The following is a 17,633-nucleotide window of genomic DNA, read 5'->3' as shown; positions in this document are numbered from 1 at the left end:
GCATGGTGCTAGAGCAGTAGCTGATAGCTTTATATCCTGATCCACAGACAGCAGACAGAGAGAGAGAGAGCGAGACTGGGGCTGACATGGGCTTTTTAAACTTCAAAGCCCACTCCAGGGACACACCTCCTCCAACAAAGCCATCCCTCCTCCAACAAAGCTACACCTCCTAATCCTTCCCAAACAGTTCCACTAACTGGTCACCAAGCATTCAAGCCTATGAGCCTTTATGGTGGGCCATTCTCATTCAAACCACCACACTATCCAAGTTCATCTAGTCCTTAATAAGAAAGGTTATATAAAATGACCATTAGACTTATGGCTGCTGTTGCTTAGTGTCACCAAGGCTAAACCACTCCCAGAATTACCAGCCATTCCTTTTATATAACCTCTTGGGTCTTCCCTTATTTTATGTGTCATAAGGTTGTCAGAGCTCAGAGTAGAGCAGGATCTGTGAGGCTCCAAATATATTATCTGTGTGAGGCTTGCCCTCATAGTATGCCACTTCTAAGCTCGGCTATGAGGGTATGCCTGGCTTCCTTTGGTATAATGGTCCTAGATTCTGACCTAGCACTGGTGTTCTCAGACTTTCAGAACTTCCTAAGGACTCAGATGGGTTAATACCACCACTGTGAACATCATAATCAGCACCGTGGACTACCTGCTTCGTCTGCAGGTGAGTTGGAACAATAAGAAACTGTGCATCTCATCTACAGTTACATAAGTTAGCAACTGCTATGCAGAGCCAGGGAGGCCCAGGATACAGATGTTCCTCAATGGAACTATGTCCTGATAAACCAACCATAAGGTGGAGATGCATTTCATACACCTAGCTACTGAATGCCATAGTTTAGTGAGATGATACACTATCGCATTTTGGTGATTTGCTCTTAAGATTGTGTGGCTGACCCTCCACTATGGTTCATAACTACTGACTAACATTGTGAGAAAACATCACACCATAAATAGCTATCTGAAAAATCTCAGAATTTCAAGTACAATTTCAACTCAACTGAATCTATGTCACTTTCATACCATTGTTAAGTTGAAAACTTATGCATTAGACCTGCAAAAGTCAGAGAATGCCTATATAGCCTAACCCTCAAAGAAGGAGTTGTAATCTATGTCCTCACACTTAGGAAAGTTTTCATTCCTAAAACATGTGTTCAAAGACAAAGTGAAATGACACTTAATTATGAAAATATCTGGTATAAAATGCTGGGCTTTGTTTAGTATAGTCAGTGAAGACCCAGCTATAGTGGTCAAGAAAGAATGATCAAATAACCCATGGCTAATCACTATTATATTCAGTGGACATGGTTCCCTTTGAATGTTATATAGCATAGTCTCCCTGGTGCTAAAGGCTGTGTGTCTTCCTTACATGTTCTTCTCTGTGGAAAAGTATGTATGTGTGTTTGAAAGGTGCTAGGGACCAGCTATCTCTGTCTATCTTCACAGGCTCTCCAGCTCCTGTCATAGCAGAGATGTGGAGACAGGGGATTCTTCTTGTCCATTGAGTTTATCTTCCTTAAATTCAATCAGAGAAATGTCAAATTCTGCTGTTTGCTTTTAGGAATCAATCAGCGATTTCTATTGGTACTATTCAGGAAAGGACATCATTGATGAATCCGGACAGCACAATTTCTCTAAAGCTCTGGCAGTCACCAAGCAGATTTTTAATTCTCTTACAGAGTACATCCAGGTAGGTGCCAATGAGTACAGAGTTAACAGCAAATAGAATATTTTTAACATTCTCACTTTCTATATTCTCTAAAGAGTATTTCGATGCACATAGTGATTGGCCAATATACTCAGCCCCAATGCTGGCATTATTTCTTATCTATAGAAAAAGAACCATTGGTACTTGTGGTCTATGAGAACCTACAGTCTGTGGTCCCCTAGTGGGACCTGTTCTTGGTGTTGTCATACTTTACTTTCATTTACCGCATTATATTTTGCTTCTCTTTCTAGACTAACAACTTTAAATAAATGAAAAAACGTATTTACCTTAAAATTCTTCATTCTAGACTACCAATATCTGATGATGTAAGCATGGAGAGTAAAGTAGAGAAACTTTTATAGAATTATAGAATAATGGCATAAGCAATATCCTAATAGGGATTTTAAAAAAAGAAACAGAATCTAGCCTACCTGTGGTAGCACATGCGTACAATCCCAGGGCTTTGGGGGCTGAGGCAGGAGGATCTTGAGTTTGGAGCTAGTCTGGGCAACACAGTGAGACTCTGTCACAAAATGAAATAAATAACAATAAAAATCCAGAATCTTTGAGCTCTTACTATGAAAGAAGTAATGTCAAGTGGATTTCAGGATGAATATCTTAGTGTTCTAGTATTCTTTCTCTTTCCATAAAATGTTCTATTCATTTCCTACAACAGTCTATCTACTGTGAAGAGAGATGAATGATATATGTAGGTAAACCTGTCTATATAATCAGTAGCCATATCAGCCTTCTGTGATACAGGATTTTTTGAAGCATAATTGAGACTTCATTTTTTATGTTATAACCAGAAAACTCATGAATAAAATATTTGCACATTTATTAACTGAACAAAACATTTATCTTGTGTTCTCTTCTTGGTTCCTAGGAAGAACAGAATATATTGTCTCTACCATGAAAAAGCTTATAATATAGTTGAAAATGCATATAAATATTAAAAAATATTTGATATGAGATGATCACACATGATTTAAAACAATCATATATATTTTGCCTCAAATCATAACTATGATGCACCAAACATGTAGAAATGGAATTGAGGATAGCTTCAACCACATACTGAGACTCAGACAACAAAGACATAAAACAAACGACATATGTATGAATTAATGGAAGAGAAAGCTCTTATGAACCTCAGGGCTTAGTGTCATCACAGAGACATTCAGACTGTAGATAAATAAAGATATATACTGGCCTTTTGGAGAAGTTATGGAGATAGGACTGTGGGAGACTGCATGAAGAATAATGTCAGTAATTTACTTCGGTTTGCTGTAACTGAAGAAGAAACAAGGAAAGACAATGAGGAATGTCCCATCCCCTTCCTTGTGTACTATCATTTCCTTCTCGCCCATTCTGTAAGTCAAAAGTAAATCTCAGAGTGTGGCTCTTTTTTATATCATGGAGTTGGAATTTGTTCTATGAAAAACATTATCTGGAAGATGAGGCAGGATGATCACAAACTCAGGACTTGCCTGAGGTAGAGAGTGGGTTCAAAGTCAGCTAGGTTAAGGAGATTGTCTCAAAATTTAGATTATTTTAAAATGGTTGAGGCTATAGCTCAGTAGTGGAGTGACTGCCTTGTATGTGTGAAACCCCAGGTTCAATTCCAATACTGAAAAAAAGGGGAAGGGAGGCAATTAGATTTTCACCCAGTGTCCATATCATGAGACAACTAGCTCACTCAGATTTTATTTTCTTGTAAAAATAAATAAAAAATTTGGGGTACCACCTGGAAAATGAGGTTTTTTTAAATGTAGCAAAGTTAAACTGTATTAAAACTCAAAAAATAAAAAAAGGAGGGCTTCACTAAGGAAGGGACAGTAGTATCCCACCCAAGGGTAGATGTAGAAAGGAGAAAATTGCTAAGAAAGATTTCTCCTGGAGTACTTAATACAAAAGAGAAGCTTGTGTTCTGTTTCTTTCAACAACCAGTTTTGTTCCAAAATGAACTCATTGGCCTCTAGGGCCAAGAAGTTGAACAGAGATTCAGTGACTTTTAAACATGCTTATATGATTTGGAAAAACAGACACTATTTCTTCTTCTAAACTTTCCCTTAGGGATCCTACCAAGACACTCCTATTCTTGAGGTAGTATGTGTGTCCTTTTTAGATATGTCTTATTGAAGAGAAATTTGGAGATAGATTAAAGGTTTTTTTTTAAAAAAAAAAAGAAAGAATAGCCTATAATGGAGATTTAATAATGATCATAACAGGAAAGTTATTGTCATAGAAGGACAAACTGGTAACTTAAATCATCCTATATTCAGCTTTGAGAAAAATATCTGAGATGGTATTTATATCTGATATTTATATTTATATTGTTAATATGAAAATCCTAGAAGTGGTTGATCACTAGGATTGTTACTAAGATTTTAAACCTCAATTAGTCAGATGTTGTAGCACTTAGCAACAGGTGGTAGATTACGCCTGTTTTTCATAACTGTCATCCCCAACACCCTTGTTTTCCTTAGAAGCCTTGCAGGGAAAGAAATAGGTGAAGAAAGTGTAGATAAACACCCTTCAGATCTGCTTTAACTACAGTATTTAACTATTTTGTTAACTATATTCTTCATTCTGGAGCTAAAAGAAAATCACTGGGCTGTGAAATCCTCACTGCCCCCCTAGATAGAATATCCACTGGGAAGAATAAAAAGTATCTTGAAAAAATATTGAACCATGAAATACATGAGTTTGGAAAACACTGCCCTCTCATATAAACCCAAGTCAAATGACCTCCTAAGACAGGCTCTGAGGAACTCTTCTCTCTACAGGGCCCTTGCATTGGGAACCAGCAGAGCCTGGCTCACAGTAGGCTGTGGGATGCGGTGGTTGGATTCCTCCATGTATTTGCTAACATGCAGATGAAGCTCTCTCAGGTACTGTGGCCTGTTCCCCTGTGTATTCCATTCCTGTAAAATGTTGGATTAATTCTCGCCCTTTGACTTCCTCTTGCGGATGTGCTGCTCAATCAAAGGCTGGAAAAGCCAAGCAGATTAGGTCTCATTCTTAAAACTGAGGACCAAAACGGGAAGCAGGGATGAATGCCCGGGGAGTGGGGCAGGGGGGTTGAGTCCCAGAGGGGCTTTTGCATGAATGCAGCTTCTTCCTTCCTTGTGTCCCACCAACCTGTTATCTTGTAACTGCCTCAACACTGCTTTCCATGGTACTAATCCCCTTCCTTGTCACTGTCTTGTCATTTTGGAATACTACCCACCGACCTTTCCCACCTGCCAAATGTTGCATGTCTCTGTCATCCACGAAATGCCCCCTCCCTTTACCCCTGCTTCCCTTCCTTCCCCATCTCTACCTCTCTTTCTCCCCATCTCTCTGGCAAGATGAATCGGAATCACTCAGAGCATTTATTATGAACAAATAAATGTAGCGTATGTAGTAGCAGATCGCCTCTCTCCATGGCAACCCATGAGGGAGCACTTCAAGATGTGTTTCAGGCTGATTAGAGGGACATTTGCAGCATTCATTTAAATAATGTACACACAAAAATTTCAAGGCTGTCATACCTGCCTCCTCTCTTTTGGAATGTGCTGTTTTAACGCTTCATTTTTTTCCCCTTTTGACTCTGGCCTTATGGGAAGAGGGTTCCTGGGGGACTACTAATTTGGCAGTAGCGTGTCCATGTCTGTGTCAACCATGACAGTGTGGTGTAGAGGCTCTGGAGAAAAGAGCCCTTACCCTGCCACCTCATCAGTGACTTTTGGAAACTTATTCACTGCTTCTGGCTTTCAGGTTTCATCATCTATAAAATATTCAGGGTTAGAAGGAATGACCTCTAGGCCTCTTCTCAGCTCTAATAGTCTGCCCTACTGTGTGTTTTTCTTTCTTTCAAATGTAGCTATGACACACAATAGGTAGGAAGAGTCCCTCAGGAAACTGAATGGCTGGGCAAAGAGCTATGCCATTTTACAAGAAAGACAGAATCTGCAAAAGAGGTGTTACCCAAAGAACATTTTTTAAAATTATCTTCAGCTTGTTCCTCCAAGCATTATTTTCTAATTTTAATTTCACCATAGATGAGCTCTTCAGATCCCATCCTATATATGCCAAAGGTTTGCAGCACAGAGCCTGCATTGCAGAAGTCTGCCTGTGTTGCTTAAATTAACACCAAACAAAACATCAAGACCATCCAGAGGAGTGGCTGTGCTGACATATTCTTTTAAGAACTCAGTGACACCCTGATCACCACCAACTACAACTAGGTTAAACTAATCCAGGAAGAAAGGAGAATCTACTTGGTAATCTAATGTTTCCTTATTACAACAGTGTCCCCATGAAGCTCGTGGGAGGTAGTCCTCCAGTATAGAAAAATGACAAATAAACTGGAGACAGTACCCGATGGCTCTTCAGTGGATGGGCTGTTAGGAGCATTGAGTAATGGACAGTATATCCGCCACATTTGTCCTAAGGAGAATGTGAAGGAGCACTGATGGATGAGTCTTCCCGTACTACAGGCAGTGGATATAAGCTACCTTCATTTGCAGCGAGAAGGGAGCTCATTCCTGACTTTGATGCAGCCTCACCTAACCTTTCCAGAGCAGGCCCTCCTTGCTCACTGCCCTGTACTTTGCTGAGGGATCAGATAGCTCAGGGGTATCTCCTGTTTCTGTTCTAGGATTCCAGTCAGATCGAGCTGCTGAAGGAACTCTTGGATCTCCTTCAGGACATGGTGGTGATGCTTCTGTCCCTACTGGAAGGTTGGGCTGTTTGGTATACTAGGCATTCACATGATTGTCATTGGTCTGAGCGCTAACCTTACTAATCACACAGATTATCCTTCCGGCAGGTCACTGATGTCAATAGACATTGGTTAGAATGACAAATTTTCAGAAAGAAAAAAATAAAAAAGAATGAGTGAGGGGCACATGGTCTGATGGACAAAGCCTGAAACCAACTCATTTGATGCCAATAGGAAAGCCAGAATGAACTGGGGAAAACCTCCAAGCTTGCCCCTCCTATCCTCTCGCTCTCCCCATTGCTTTCAACACATCTGGCTGCCACTGTGTATGCCAGCCATCTAACTGGGCACCCTCCCAGGTCAAAGGGGATCAAAGGGACACCATGTATCCCTACATATTACCAGAGATCTGATAGGTACCACCTCCTAGGCCCCAGGCAGAAACAAGGCCATGGCTTGGCCATTTCCCTCTCGCCCTGGTTTCTTCCCCCTTGGCTCCTGGTGGGGTAGTTGTTATGGCTTGCTGCTCTCTAACTATTTCCAAACCATCATGGTCAGAAACGAACTGACTAATTTGGCACAAAAGTCTTCTAAAAAGAGCTACCTGTTCAGTTACACGATAGCTTGGGTTCATTTACGTATTTGTATGTCTTTTTAAACCTGCCTCACAGGAAATGTGGTAAACGGAACTATTGGAAAGCAGATGGTTGACACACTGGTAGAATCATCTACTAATGTAGAGATGATCTTGAAATTCTTTGACATGTTCTGAAACTTAAAAGACTTAACCAGCTCAGACACCTTCAAAGAATATGACCCAGATGGTAAAGGATCATCTCCAGAAAAGAATTCCAGAAGGCCATGGAAGGTCTAAAGCAATATACACAGTCAGAGATTGACTTTCTCCTTTCATGTACAGAGGCTGATGAGAACGACATGTTTAATTATGTTGATTTTGTAGAGCGGTTCCATGAGCCAGCCAAGGACATTGGTTCAATGTGGCAGTGTTATTGACAAATCTCTCCGAACACATGCCAAATGATTCTCGCCTAAAGTGTCTGTTGGACCAGCAGAAAGTGTGCTAAATTACTTTGAACCATACCTGGGTCGAATCGAGATCATGGGTGGGGCCAAGAAAATCGAGCGTGTTTATTTTGAGATCAAGTGAATCCAGTCGAACTCAGTGGGAAAAACCTCAAGTGAAGGAATCGAAGCGACAATTCATCTTTGATGTCGTCAATGAGGGTGGGGAGCAAGAGAAGATGGAGCTGTTTGTGAACTTCTGTGAGGACACAATCTTTGAGATGCAATTAGCATCTCAGATCTCAGAATCTGACTCAACCGACAGACCAGAAGAGGAAGAGGAAGAGGGTGAAGATTCTGCTTATGCGATAGAAATGGACGGGGAGGAGGAGGAAGATAAGTCTTTTGAATCTGCCTCTGCTTTTGCCATGGCCTGTGCCTCAGCAAAGAGAAATGTCACCAACTTTCTGAAGAGGGCAACCCTGAAGAACCTCAGGAAACAGTACAGGAATGTAAAAAAGATGAGTGCGAAGGAGCTGGTGAAGGTGTTCTTCTCTTTCTTCTGGACGTTGTTCGTGGGCCTCTTCCAGTTGCTCTTCACCATCTTGGGAGGAATCTTTCAGATCCTCTGGAACACAGTGTTTGGAGGGGGCCTTGTAGAAGGAGCAAAGAACATCAGAGTGACCAAGATCCTAGGTGACATGCCTGACCCCACCCAATTTGGGATCCATGATGATGCAATGGAAGCTGACAGGGCAGAAGTGATTGAGCCTGGTGTCACCACTGAGCTGGTCCACTTTGTAAAGGGTGAGCCAGGAGATACAGACATTATGTCCGATCTCTTTGGAATCCACTCCAAGAAAGAAAGTGGCTTAAAACAAGGGCCTGAAGTGGGATTGGGTGACCTCTCTGAAATCATCGGCAAGGATGAACCCCCTACATTAGAGAGTACTGTGCGGAAGAAAAGGAAAGCACAGGTGAGCATAATCTCTGTCTGTTAACCTTGTCCCCACATGACGTAACACGTCTTGAAATCAGTACATGGTTTGCACAGGTAATAACATTAATGCTTGTTCAGATAGAATAGTTCTGACATCCCAGATTTGCCAGGTATGGGGACATTGTGACTTAGATGAGTGGTTCAGTGTTTAGCCACCAAGAGGACTACTAGAGTACATTGTAGAGCTTGAACATAGATGATCCGAGACCTTCACCTGCTTCAGACTTTTATTAGATTAGTGTTCATGGTGCACAGGTTGATTCAGTGAAAGCATAGGAAACCAAGTGTAATGAGTGAGGAGATTTCTTATGAGGCAGCATTTCTATATACCCTGTAAGCTCTGATGAACTCCATTTCCCTGAAGCTCTATAATAGATATGTTCTGTTCCTCTTGTTAACTTTATAATCCCAATAGATCAGAGTTTCATTAGCTGGAAAGGTTACTAAACACTAATACTTAGCAACATCATATGATATTGATGATGATAATTGTTGCTGGAGAGCTTCTCTCCAGGTTCCACCAAACCCCGCAGTCCCACAATCCATGTATAAAATAATCACTCAGATGCTTATAATACTTATAAACTGTATGGCCATGGCAGGCTTTTTGTTAACTGTTCTTATATCTTAAATTAACCCATTTTTATAAATCTATACCTTGCCACGTGGCTGGTGGCTTACCGGTGTCTTTACATGCTGCTTGTCCTGGCGGTGGCTGCAGTGTCCCTCCCTCCTTCTTCCTGTTTCCCCAATTCTCTTCTCTCTTTGTCCCGCCTATACTTCCTGCCTGGTCACTGGCCATCAGTGTTTTATTTATATAGAGTGATATCCACAGCAGATAATTACTACTGTTTATTGACAGCCTATTATGTCAGTGAGTCTGATAACGCCTGGAACATTTTTATCATTAGGGCTTTGAGTTAGTTAACTAGATCAAATGGATAAGACAAAAGTAACTTAGAGACCATTGGCCACAGGATGTTCTGGGTGTTTCCTTCTCTTGCAACATGCACTCACCCATGCCACTTTAGCATCAAAGGAAGAAGTGAGATTGCAGACAAAAATCACATCCATCCATTAACTTCATTGTCACCTAGTGTAGATGTAACCAACTGTCTTATTAAATAAGAAACACAGAGCCAATGTAAAAGAGAAAGCCAAGAGGTCAGAGCTCAGAGCTAAAATCTTACCCTTCCTCCTGCAGTGCTTCTAGTTCTCCGAAAGAGACCTACTTCCTGTGTGTATGTCTTTAAATAGTCTTTCTGTTCTGCCTTCTCATTGGTTGTAAACCCAAACACATGACTGCCTCATCACTGCCTGTAAGTACAGCCCTCCAGGTCTTAAAGGCGTATGTCTCCAATGCTGGCTATATCCCTGAACACACAGAGACCTATGGGATTAAAGGTGTGCGCCACCACCGCCACGCTCTTTCTATGGCTCTAATAGCTCTGACCCCCAGGCAACTTTATTTATTAACATACAATTAAAATCACATTTCAGTACAAATAAAATACCACCATATTTCCCCTTTTCTATTTTAATAAAAAGAAAAAAAGCAAAAGGTTATAACTAACATAAGAAAAACTATATACAAAAGTACAATAACTATATACAATATATACAAGTAATAAATACCTAAACAATGTCTAGTCCATTTGTATTTGACAAATCAGAGAAAATAATTCCATTATATATATCCTATTTTGGTAAGTCCAAAATGTATCTAATTCACTTTATATCCTAATTAATCTTCAACTATAACTAACTAATCTTCAACTCCCTCAGAGACCCAAGAAGGAAATAATATTAGCTAACAAAAATAAAAACAGGAAGTGCATGCAAGCAACTTCCAAAAAATGTGTGAGTTGACAGAAACAGTCAGCTGCCTGGACAGTCACCTGAGGTTTCTCTGCAGTGTTGGGGCATCATCTTCAGCCTATAGGCTTAGTGTATCTGACAGACTCATTTGTGAAGTAGGATGTACACAAGGTCAACAGTTCAACCTCACATTGGGTGAGAGCAGTCCATGTACCAGAAACACCTGAATTCCACTAGTGTCATGTCATGATTCAGGATTTTAAATTCTGGAAATTGTTGATGGTTTTTTAATTCAGCTGTCCATTCTTCTTGGCTGTGTATATATGGCTTCATCTCAGCATCCTCTTGTTCTCCATATCCCTCTATTAAATGCCAATCTACTATTAAGGGGCGTGAGCTTGGTTACTCTTCAAGAATAACTGTTTCAGCTGCTGTTCCATTGCACAACAGAAGCCATCGGCCCACTGTCTGTTCAGCTGCCTTCAAAGAAAAGGGCACTGTACCTTTTCCAGATTGTGAAGGCCACTTCAGGGATGGTGCCATATTGTCCTGGCCTCAGAAGATGCCTTTTGATAAAGTCATAACCACACTTGTTTTGGCAAGAATCAGTAGTCCTTTGTTTCATGTTCTGTCTGTCCATTTTGTCCTGTTGATTCGAGGATACTTTGTCGTTCAGTGGCTAACTTTTGCCCAATGAAAGTTAACTCCATATGTAGTTTCTTCAATGCCCATATTTTCTCTGAAGTAGATTGGTACTGCCAGGAGCCGACATGTCTCAAAAAAGAAAAATTTCTAAGTTATTAAAACATTTTAAATGCCTTATTCTGTAGATCTCTGAAGGGTTTGAAGATGACCTGTCTAAAATATATCTGCTCAATTTTTAAAACATATCTAATATGACTACAAGTTCTATTGTAATGTCTAACTACTAGCTTTCATTTCTTTATATCCTAATAGTTGGTAATAATAACATTCAAGGATCAGAAAATTGCATTACATTGTTAAATGAATGGTATAAATACAATTAGAAATATACATATAGCATTTTCTAACAATATCAATTTCAAATTTGTATACAATATAAAACAATCCAATCCAATGTAAAGTATTTAAAACTAGTAATTGTCTTTTTCTTTTCTTTCTTTTCTTTTCTTTTTTTTTTTAAACAAGAACCTTAAATCTAATCTCCTTTCCTTAGCCTTTTTCCTAACCCTTGACAACAACTTGTAACCAACCCCCTAAACAATGAAAATTATCCCAGACCCAAAACCCATTAAAAAGACCAAAAAACCACCTGCCCCACACCACCTCTTTGGGAATGTGAGCGTCGTATTCTTAAAATTGCTTCCTGCTGGGTATGGGCGAAGTTATCTTTATCCTGAAAGAAAAATTTTAGGCTAATTGTCAAATTCTAGGAAAGGTAACTATATCCTTCATTATCCAGTCTGTGTATAATGCCAAAGTTCAGGGTTTATCTCAAGTCCTTATTCAAGTAGTCTTTGAGACTGGATCATCTCAGCTAGTCATCTCAAAATTGCTCTGAGCACCTTGTAGTTCAAAGCTGATCTGTAGATGATGTTTGTCAGCTTAGTGATATTATTATTGTCCACATGGAATTGTTGTTGTTGTTGTGGGGCCCCATCTTCTTTCTGGAGACTTCAGTTGATGTTAGGCCTGGCCGTGATTTCCTGCAGAAAACTGATAAGAGACTCGAACACAAAGATATATATATGCAGCTAATTGAAGCCTATTTTCTAGAATTAGTTAGTACTCTATATGAACCATTCATATCTTAACAAATTTAAAAATGTATATATCTATATATATATATATATTAATCTTGTAAATTTTGATATAAAATTCATACTTTAAGAAAAGTTTAAAGAATCAGAATAGAATCAAAGACTTGAGATTAGTAACAGAATAGTCCCTTAATTAATTTGACTTTTGTCCTGTCCCATAGCAGAAGATGGCTCTTTTATTCTGGCATGATACAGGAAGTTTGCATTTTCCTTTTAACAACATGCTTGAGTTTAAAAAAGGAGAGAGCCATTCTCCAACTCCAAAGTCAGCTTTAAATTTTAATTGAACTAGGACTATTAGAAGACCAATAGTGTTAAATCTTTAGAGAAAAGCAGAAACAAACATTTAGGAAGACATAAAATTTTTTAGATAATATATACCCATACGCTGTTTTACTCTGTTTTGCAACCTAGTGACATGCTAACATGCGCATGTCACTATTCTGGGGTCTGAGAATTGAATGCTAACTGAGAAAGCCTTTTGCCTTGTAATTTTATAGAAAAGACAGACACTGAACAAGTCAGTGCAAATAAGAAGTATGCTATGAAAAAAGTATTGAGAAGTGGAGGAGAGGCGTGGCGAGCCAGGGCAGGAGGTACCAGCATAGGTGTCCTTCCTGTAACAATCATTTTGCATTGCCTCTAGGATAGGCTCATGACACAGAACCATTTGATAAAGGATAGAGACTTTGATAAAGGCAGGTACTATGTGCACCAGACTCTGTTCTGGTTAACAAAAAAAGTTTTGCTTTCCTGAAACTTAGTCTCTAGTGGGAAAAGATAACAAGTAAATAAGATAATCACCTTTGGTGATGTTTGTTCAGGTTAATAAACAAACTAACGGGTTAGAAGGGACAGGGTGGAATCATCTAGGTCCTCTGGATAGATATATAACTCTTGATAGCATTTGCTATAATCGGGGCAGCCAAAAGGTTCCTGAAAAGACAAGATCTGAGCCAAATCCCGAAGCGTGACAGGCATATGGAAAGCCAGGATTTCATGATCCAGGCAGGGGTAAGACTACTGAAAAGTTGCTGGTGCACAGAAGGATTCAGACTCCTTTCCATGAGAGGAAAGGTTGGAGCATTGGAATAGAAAAACAAGTCAAGTAGTACTACGTGAGAACAAAGATGGAGAGAAAGCCTGGACCCTACAGGGTAGGCTGGCCTCACTGAGGAGCTTGGTTTTATTCTGAGTGCAGTGGCTATCAGGCAGAGGGACCAGGAAAGTGACAGGAGGATTGGGGACAGGCAAAAAACTTGTCAGATAGAGGGGGATTCCAGATTAGATACCCTGAAACCCATATCCTATCTCCCTCCTGCTTCCATAGGGCTCACTTAAGGTTTGAGTGTAAGTTTCCTGCTTGAGTTGAGTGAATAATAGGAGGGCAACTGAATTTTCAGATGCCTGAAAATTCTCTCCATAGCAGCAGGTTTGATGTACAGCAAGACACTTTGCACCCTGAAATCCTGAAAGAAGCCAAAATGGGTAGGGGTTGGAGGTTTGGGACAGAGAGAGAGAGAGAGAGAGAGAGAGAGAGAGAGAGAGAGAGAGAGAGAGAGAGAGACAGAGAGACAGAGAGAGACAGACAGACAGACAGACAGACAGGCACTGGGAATTGTAACCATAAAGAGAAAGGTTCATCCTGGACTTGTTGCTCTGAGGAAGTCTTGACTGGTTGCTGTGTTTTGATCTAGGCAGCAGAGATGAAAGCAGTGCATGACGCGGAAGGAAAGGCTGAATCTGAGAAGGCTGAGTAAGTTCCTGGTGGCGTGGGCTACTCTGCTTGCTGTGGTGGATAATGTTGGCTGGTAGCTGCCATTGTGTAACTGTGGTTAAATAGAAAACCTGACTTCTATCCATGTAAGCAACAGGTATTCTACAAGCCCTGGGCATACTTTTTATTTAGCCTCAGCTCTATAATACAGTTATTAACTTTATGATTCCAATAGTACATTGGGGTTACATTGACTGGACAAATTATCAAATACCCACATTTAGCAACTTCATATAACATTGAGAGTAGACAATTTGTGATGTTTATTGAATAACTACTATATGGCAGGCCTGTACTTAGATCTTTCAGACATCACATTTAATTCCTGCTCAAGTTTATAGGAATAGGTACCATTGCTAATCCTAAGAAGGCTTACTTAGTAAGGAAAGACACCATTTTTTAAGGGAGAAAAAAAGTTGTTAAGTGTAATTCCCAAACAGCACATACTCATTATATCCAGTGTACACGTCGGCTCATCAAAATAGTCACTAACTCATTAAATATAGAGTTCATGGCCAGGCAGTGGGTTGATAAGGGCCAAGCTCGGCCTGCCTTTCTCCTGCATGCTGAGTCAGCATCTCACCCCTGCAGCATGGAAGACAGAGAAAAGGAGGACAAAGCCAAGGAGGAGGGACAAGCCGAGTACCTGTGGACACAAGTGCCACTGAAGAAGACGCGACGGCGTGGTCAGAAGGCTGAGAAGCCAGAAGCCTTCATGGCCAATTTTCTTCAAAGGGCTGGAAATCTACCAGACCAAGTTACTGGTGAGCTCTCTGCTCCTTGCTCCTTCCTCCTAGAGGCGCTGGCCTGGCAGACCTCAGAGAGCTGGCCACTGGTGTGTGTCGCTTTTCCTTAGACATGCTTCCTCCACTCCCTCCTTCCCGTTCTTCCCCTCTTTCTGTTTATTTTCCTCTTTCTCTTGTGTTGAAGGAAATGGGGCCTTACCTGGACACCACTCCCAAGCAGATTAATGTGCATTCTCATGGGGACTTAGTTGATCCTGGTCCAAAATTTCAATAAATCGATCCATTGGGATAAGGAAAAAAGTTTCTTTATGAGTTTATGTTGCCCAACTAGCCCCCAAAATACCGTTACCGTCAGTACAAGCAAGCTTCAGTGTATATATAGTATGTACATATTTGTTCTTTTTCTGATCCGTTGCCCCCTGAGGTTCACTTGCTCCTCAACCAGGATCACACTTTAGCTGGCACATCAGTGAGGCCCCATGCAGGGTCAGATTCTCCCCAGCTGCTGCAGGTCCATCCTCTGAGGGCTGAGTTTTCCAGGGAAGATGGCAGTGAGAACGGTACACTCTGGGAAAGTGGATGAAGGAGGTGCCTAGGGCTGTGATTCAGAAAGGGATAAGAACTCTGGGCCACAGTCTGGCTGCATTGTATAGGGGAGGGGACTGCTTTCTCTCTGCTAATGGCATGTTGAGAGATCTGGCTTACTGGGACATGACCCAAGGTAAGGATCCCTCAGACATTCTCTTAAGCCATTTTTAAATAAGCAACATTTTTGGTTCCCCTCAAACAATCTGTGCCTGTGCTGACAAGGCCAGGGCTCCCTTAGAAGAGCAGGAACTGAGGCACAGATACCCTGCAAACCTCTACCCAGGGTCGGACAGGGAGGTTCTCCTTCCTACCTTGGCTCTTCTACTTCTGCTTATCCTTTTTTTTTCCAGCACTACCTGGCCAGGAATTTCTACAACCTGAGGTTCCTTGCTCTGTTTGTAGCCTTCGCTATCAACTTCATCCTGCTTTTTTATAAGGTGATACTTCATTGAGGTGTAATTTGCTATTACACAACAGACTAAGCATGCTCAATGTGGGGGGGGGAAGCTATAACAAAAACTGTTACTCTTACTAGGAACAAAAATTTAATGTCCAAAAAAATTTCTAAGACACTGACCTCTAAAAAAAAATGTACAATGTTTAGCGACAGGAGGAAGGCAGCCAGGAGAAGCAAATTAGGAAACTGTTTCAACTGCTTGGATTCCTATTTAATTTAATCTCCAAATATTGAGCATAGCTTATATGCTAGATGCCATATAGAAACTATAGGAAATTTTGAAATAAATAATGATTACAGTTCGTTCCTTGAGGACTAATCACGGGACCCATCAATGTTGACGCATAGGAGAAACCATCATGAAGGAAGAGTTAGCAAGAGTTAAGAACAGAGGGTCCCTCTGAAGACTCTGAACATGGATGAGTGGGTCTTATATGTTGCATGTGAATGACTGTTAATGAATTAAAGAATGGTCCTAGATTCTTGATATAGTCTGCTTTTTTCTGTGTTTCTGCTGGTTCTTGATTAAAACTAGCAATCCAATTTGTTACAGAACAGTGTTTCTCTACACCAACCTTCAGTTTGACAAACTACTGACTTTTGTTGACCATAGAAGTTAAGTGGTAGTCTATAGTAAGGTGTGTGTCATTGGTTTAAAACATACAGCAGGCACTTGAATTTACAGGATAAAAGCTTGAGAGGTGTAGAACTGAGAGTCATTTGTAGAAACAGAAGGGGAAGCCAGGAATAAGACGAAGAATGGAGAATATGGAATGTGTATGAATTGTGCTTGTGCTCCAGCTGGACTCTTGCTACCTTCTCCTTCACAATAGGATTACAACACAGATAATAAAATGGCCCATAATTTAATTTCTTTGGCTTTCTTTTCAAGAGATAGGATTTGTCTCTACCTAATTCTTATTTGCAAGTATTAGAAACAACACTGGGGATACTTATCAGTAAATTACCTAATTGCCCCACACTCAGCAGGTAACATTGGGTTGGTAACATTTACATGTACTAATAACATAAACTCTATAGGAAAAGCCCAGTGACTGAATGAAGCTCCTTCTGACAGTTATGAGTGTGTATCTTGGGCCAGGTCACTGAAGAACCTTTGGAGGAAGAGACAGAGGATGTTGCAAACCTGTGGAACTCCTTCAATGATGACGATGAGGAAGAAGCCATGGTATTCTTTGTTCTTCAGGAGAGCACTGGGTATATGGCACCAACACTGCGTGCCCTGGCCATTGTCCACACCATCATCTCCCTGGTCTGTGTGGTGGGCTATTACTGCCTGAAGGTGAGCATTCTAGCCATCTGCCACTCGAGGTCTTTTCTGACTTCTTGAGGAAGAAGTGTCATTTTTTAGTCCACCATCTCCTTGTCTTCTAAGGTACTAGAAGAGTAAGGCTGGTGGGACATTACAAGGGCTGCCACTCAGGGGCTGCTTACAACCACGGGATCTCAATCACCAGCTTAGGCTTTTAAATGAAAATCTGCAATGTGAGCTATAGACAATGCTGCCGTAGGAGAAGCACTTCAGGCACCTCTTAGTATCAGAGTCATTAGACTAAGGCACACATGAAATTAGCCATGAGAGCTTCTTGTGATCATTGAGTTGCTGTCAGATTTTTATAAAAAGTACCTTTCCATTAGGTTGTAGCCATTTGAGACCCAAGATGGATCTCAATGATGCATTCCTGTTTCAGTTATCTACATAACAAACCACTCCAAAATTTGATGTGAAGAACCACCATTTTCTCTCTCTCAGTCTGTGGACTGACAGGATATACTCAGTCATTCCTCTGCTGCATGTGAAAGGGCTGCATCTGCAGCCTTTGGGGATCTCAAGTAGGTGAAAATGGTGAAGATAGAGAGTTCCTGTGTCTGGCGTCTCAGCAGAGAACAGCTAGGAAGTGGGTCTCAGCTGGAGTAGTGGGAGTCCATCTTCCCTCTCTCCATGTAGACACGGAGCATCTCCCTTTGCACAT

The 17,633-nt window shown here is 40.8% G+C and overlaps 1 protein-coding gene across 1 annotated transcript in view; it reads left to right on the top strand.

Annotated features, from left to right (window-relative positions):
- Positions 1-17,633, top strand: part of Ryr3 (ryanodine receptor 3) — a gene marked incomplete at its 5' end in the record, with an annotated part of 626,824 nt that overhangs the window by 591,261 nt on the left and 17,930 nt on the right. The window contains 15 exon segments of the mRNA XM_037205092.1: positions 587-618; positions 620-676; positions 1,574-1,702; positions 4,510-4,614; positions 6,366-6,447; positions 7,100-7,258; positions 7,261-7,416; positions 7,419-7,490; positions 7,493-7,590; positions 7,592-8,428; positions 13,769-13,827; positions 14,440-14,572; positions 14,574-14,612; positions 15,533-15,619; positions 16,742-16,942. Of these exon segments, the coding sequence (XP_037060987.1) occupies positions 587-618; positions 620-676; positions 1,574-1,702; positions 4,510-4,614; positions 6,366-6,447; positions 7,100-7,258; positions 7,261-7,416; positions 7,419-7,490; positions 7,493-7,590; positions 7,592-8,428; positions 13,769-13,827; positions 14,440-14,572; positions 14,574-14,612; positions 15,533-15,619; positions 16,742-16,942 (2,246 nt within the window).

Source organism: Peromyscus leucopus, chromosome 4 (genome assembly GCF_004664715.2).
Source record: "Peromyscus leucopus breed LL Stock chromosome 4, UCI_PerLeu_2.1, whole genome shotgun sequence".
Classification (NCBI taxonomy): Eukaryota; Metazoa; Chordata; class Mammalia; order Rodentia; family Cricetidae; genus Peromyscus; species Peromyscus leucopus.
Note: the sequence above shows the minus strand (reverse complement) of the source record. Positions and strands in the feature narration are given on the sequence as shown.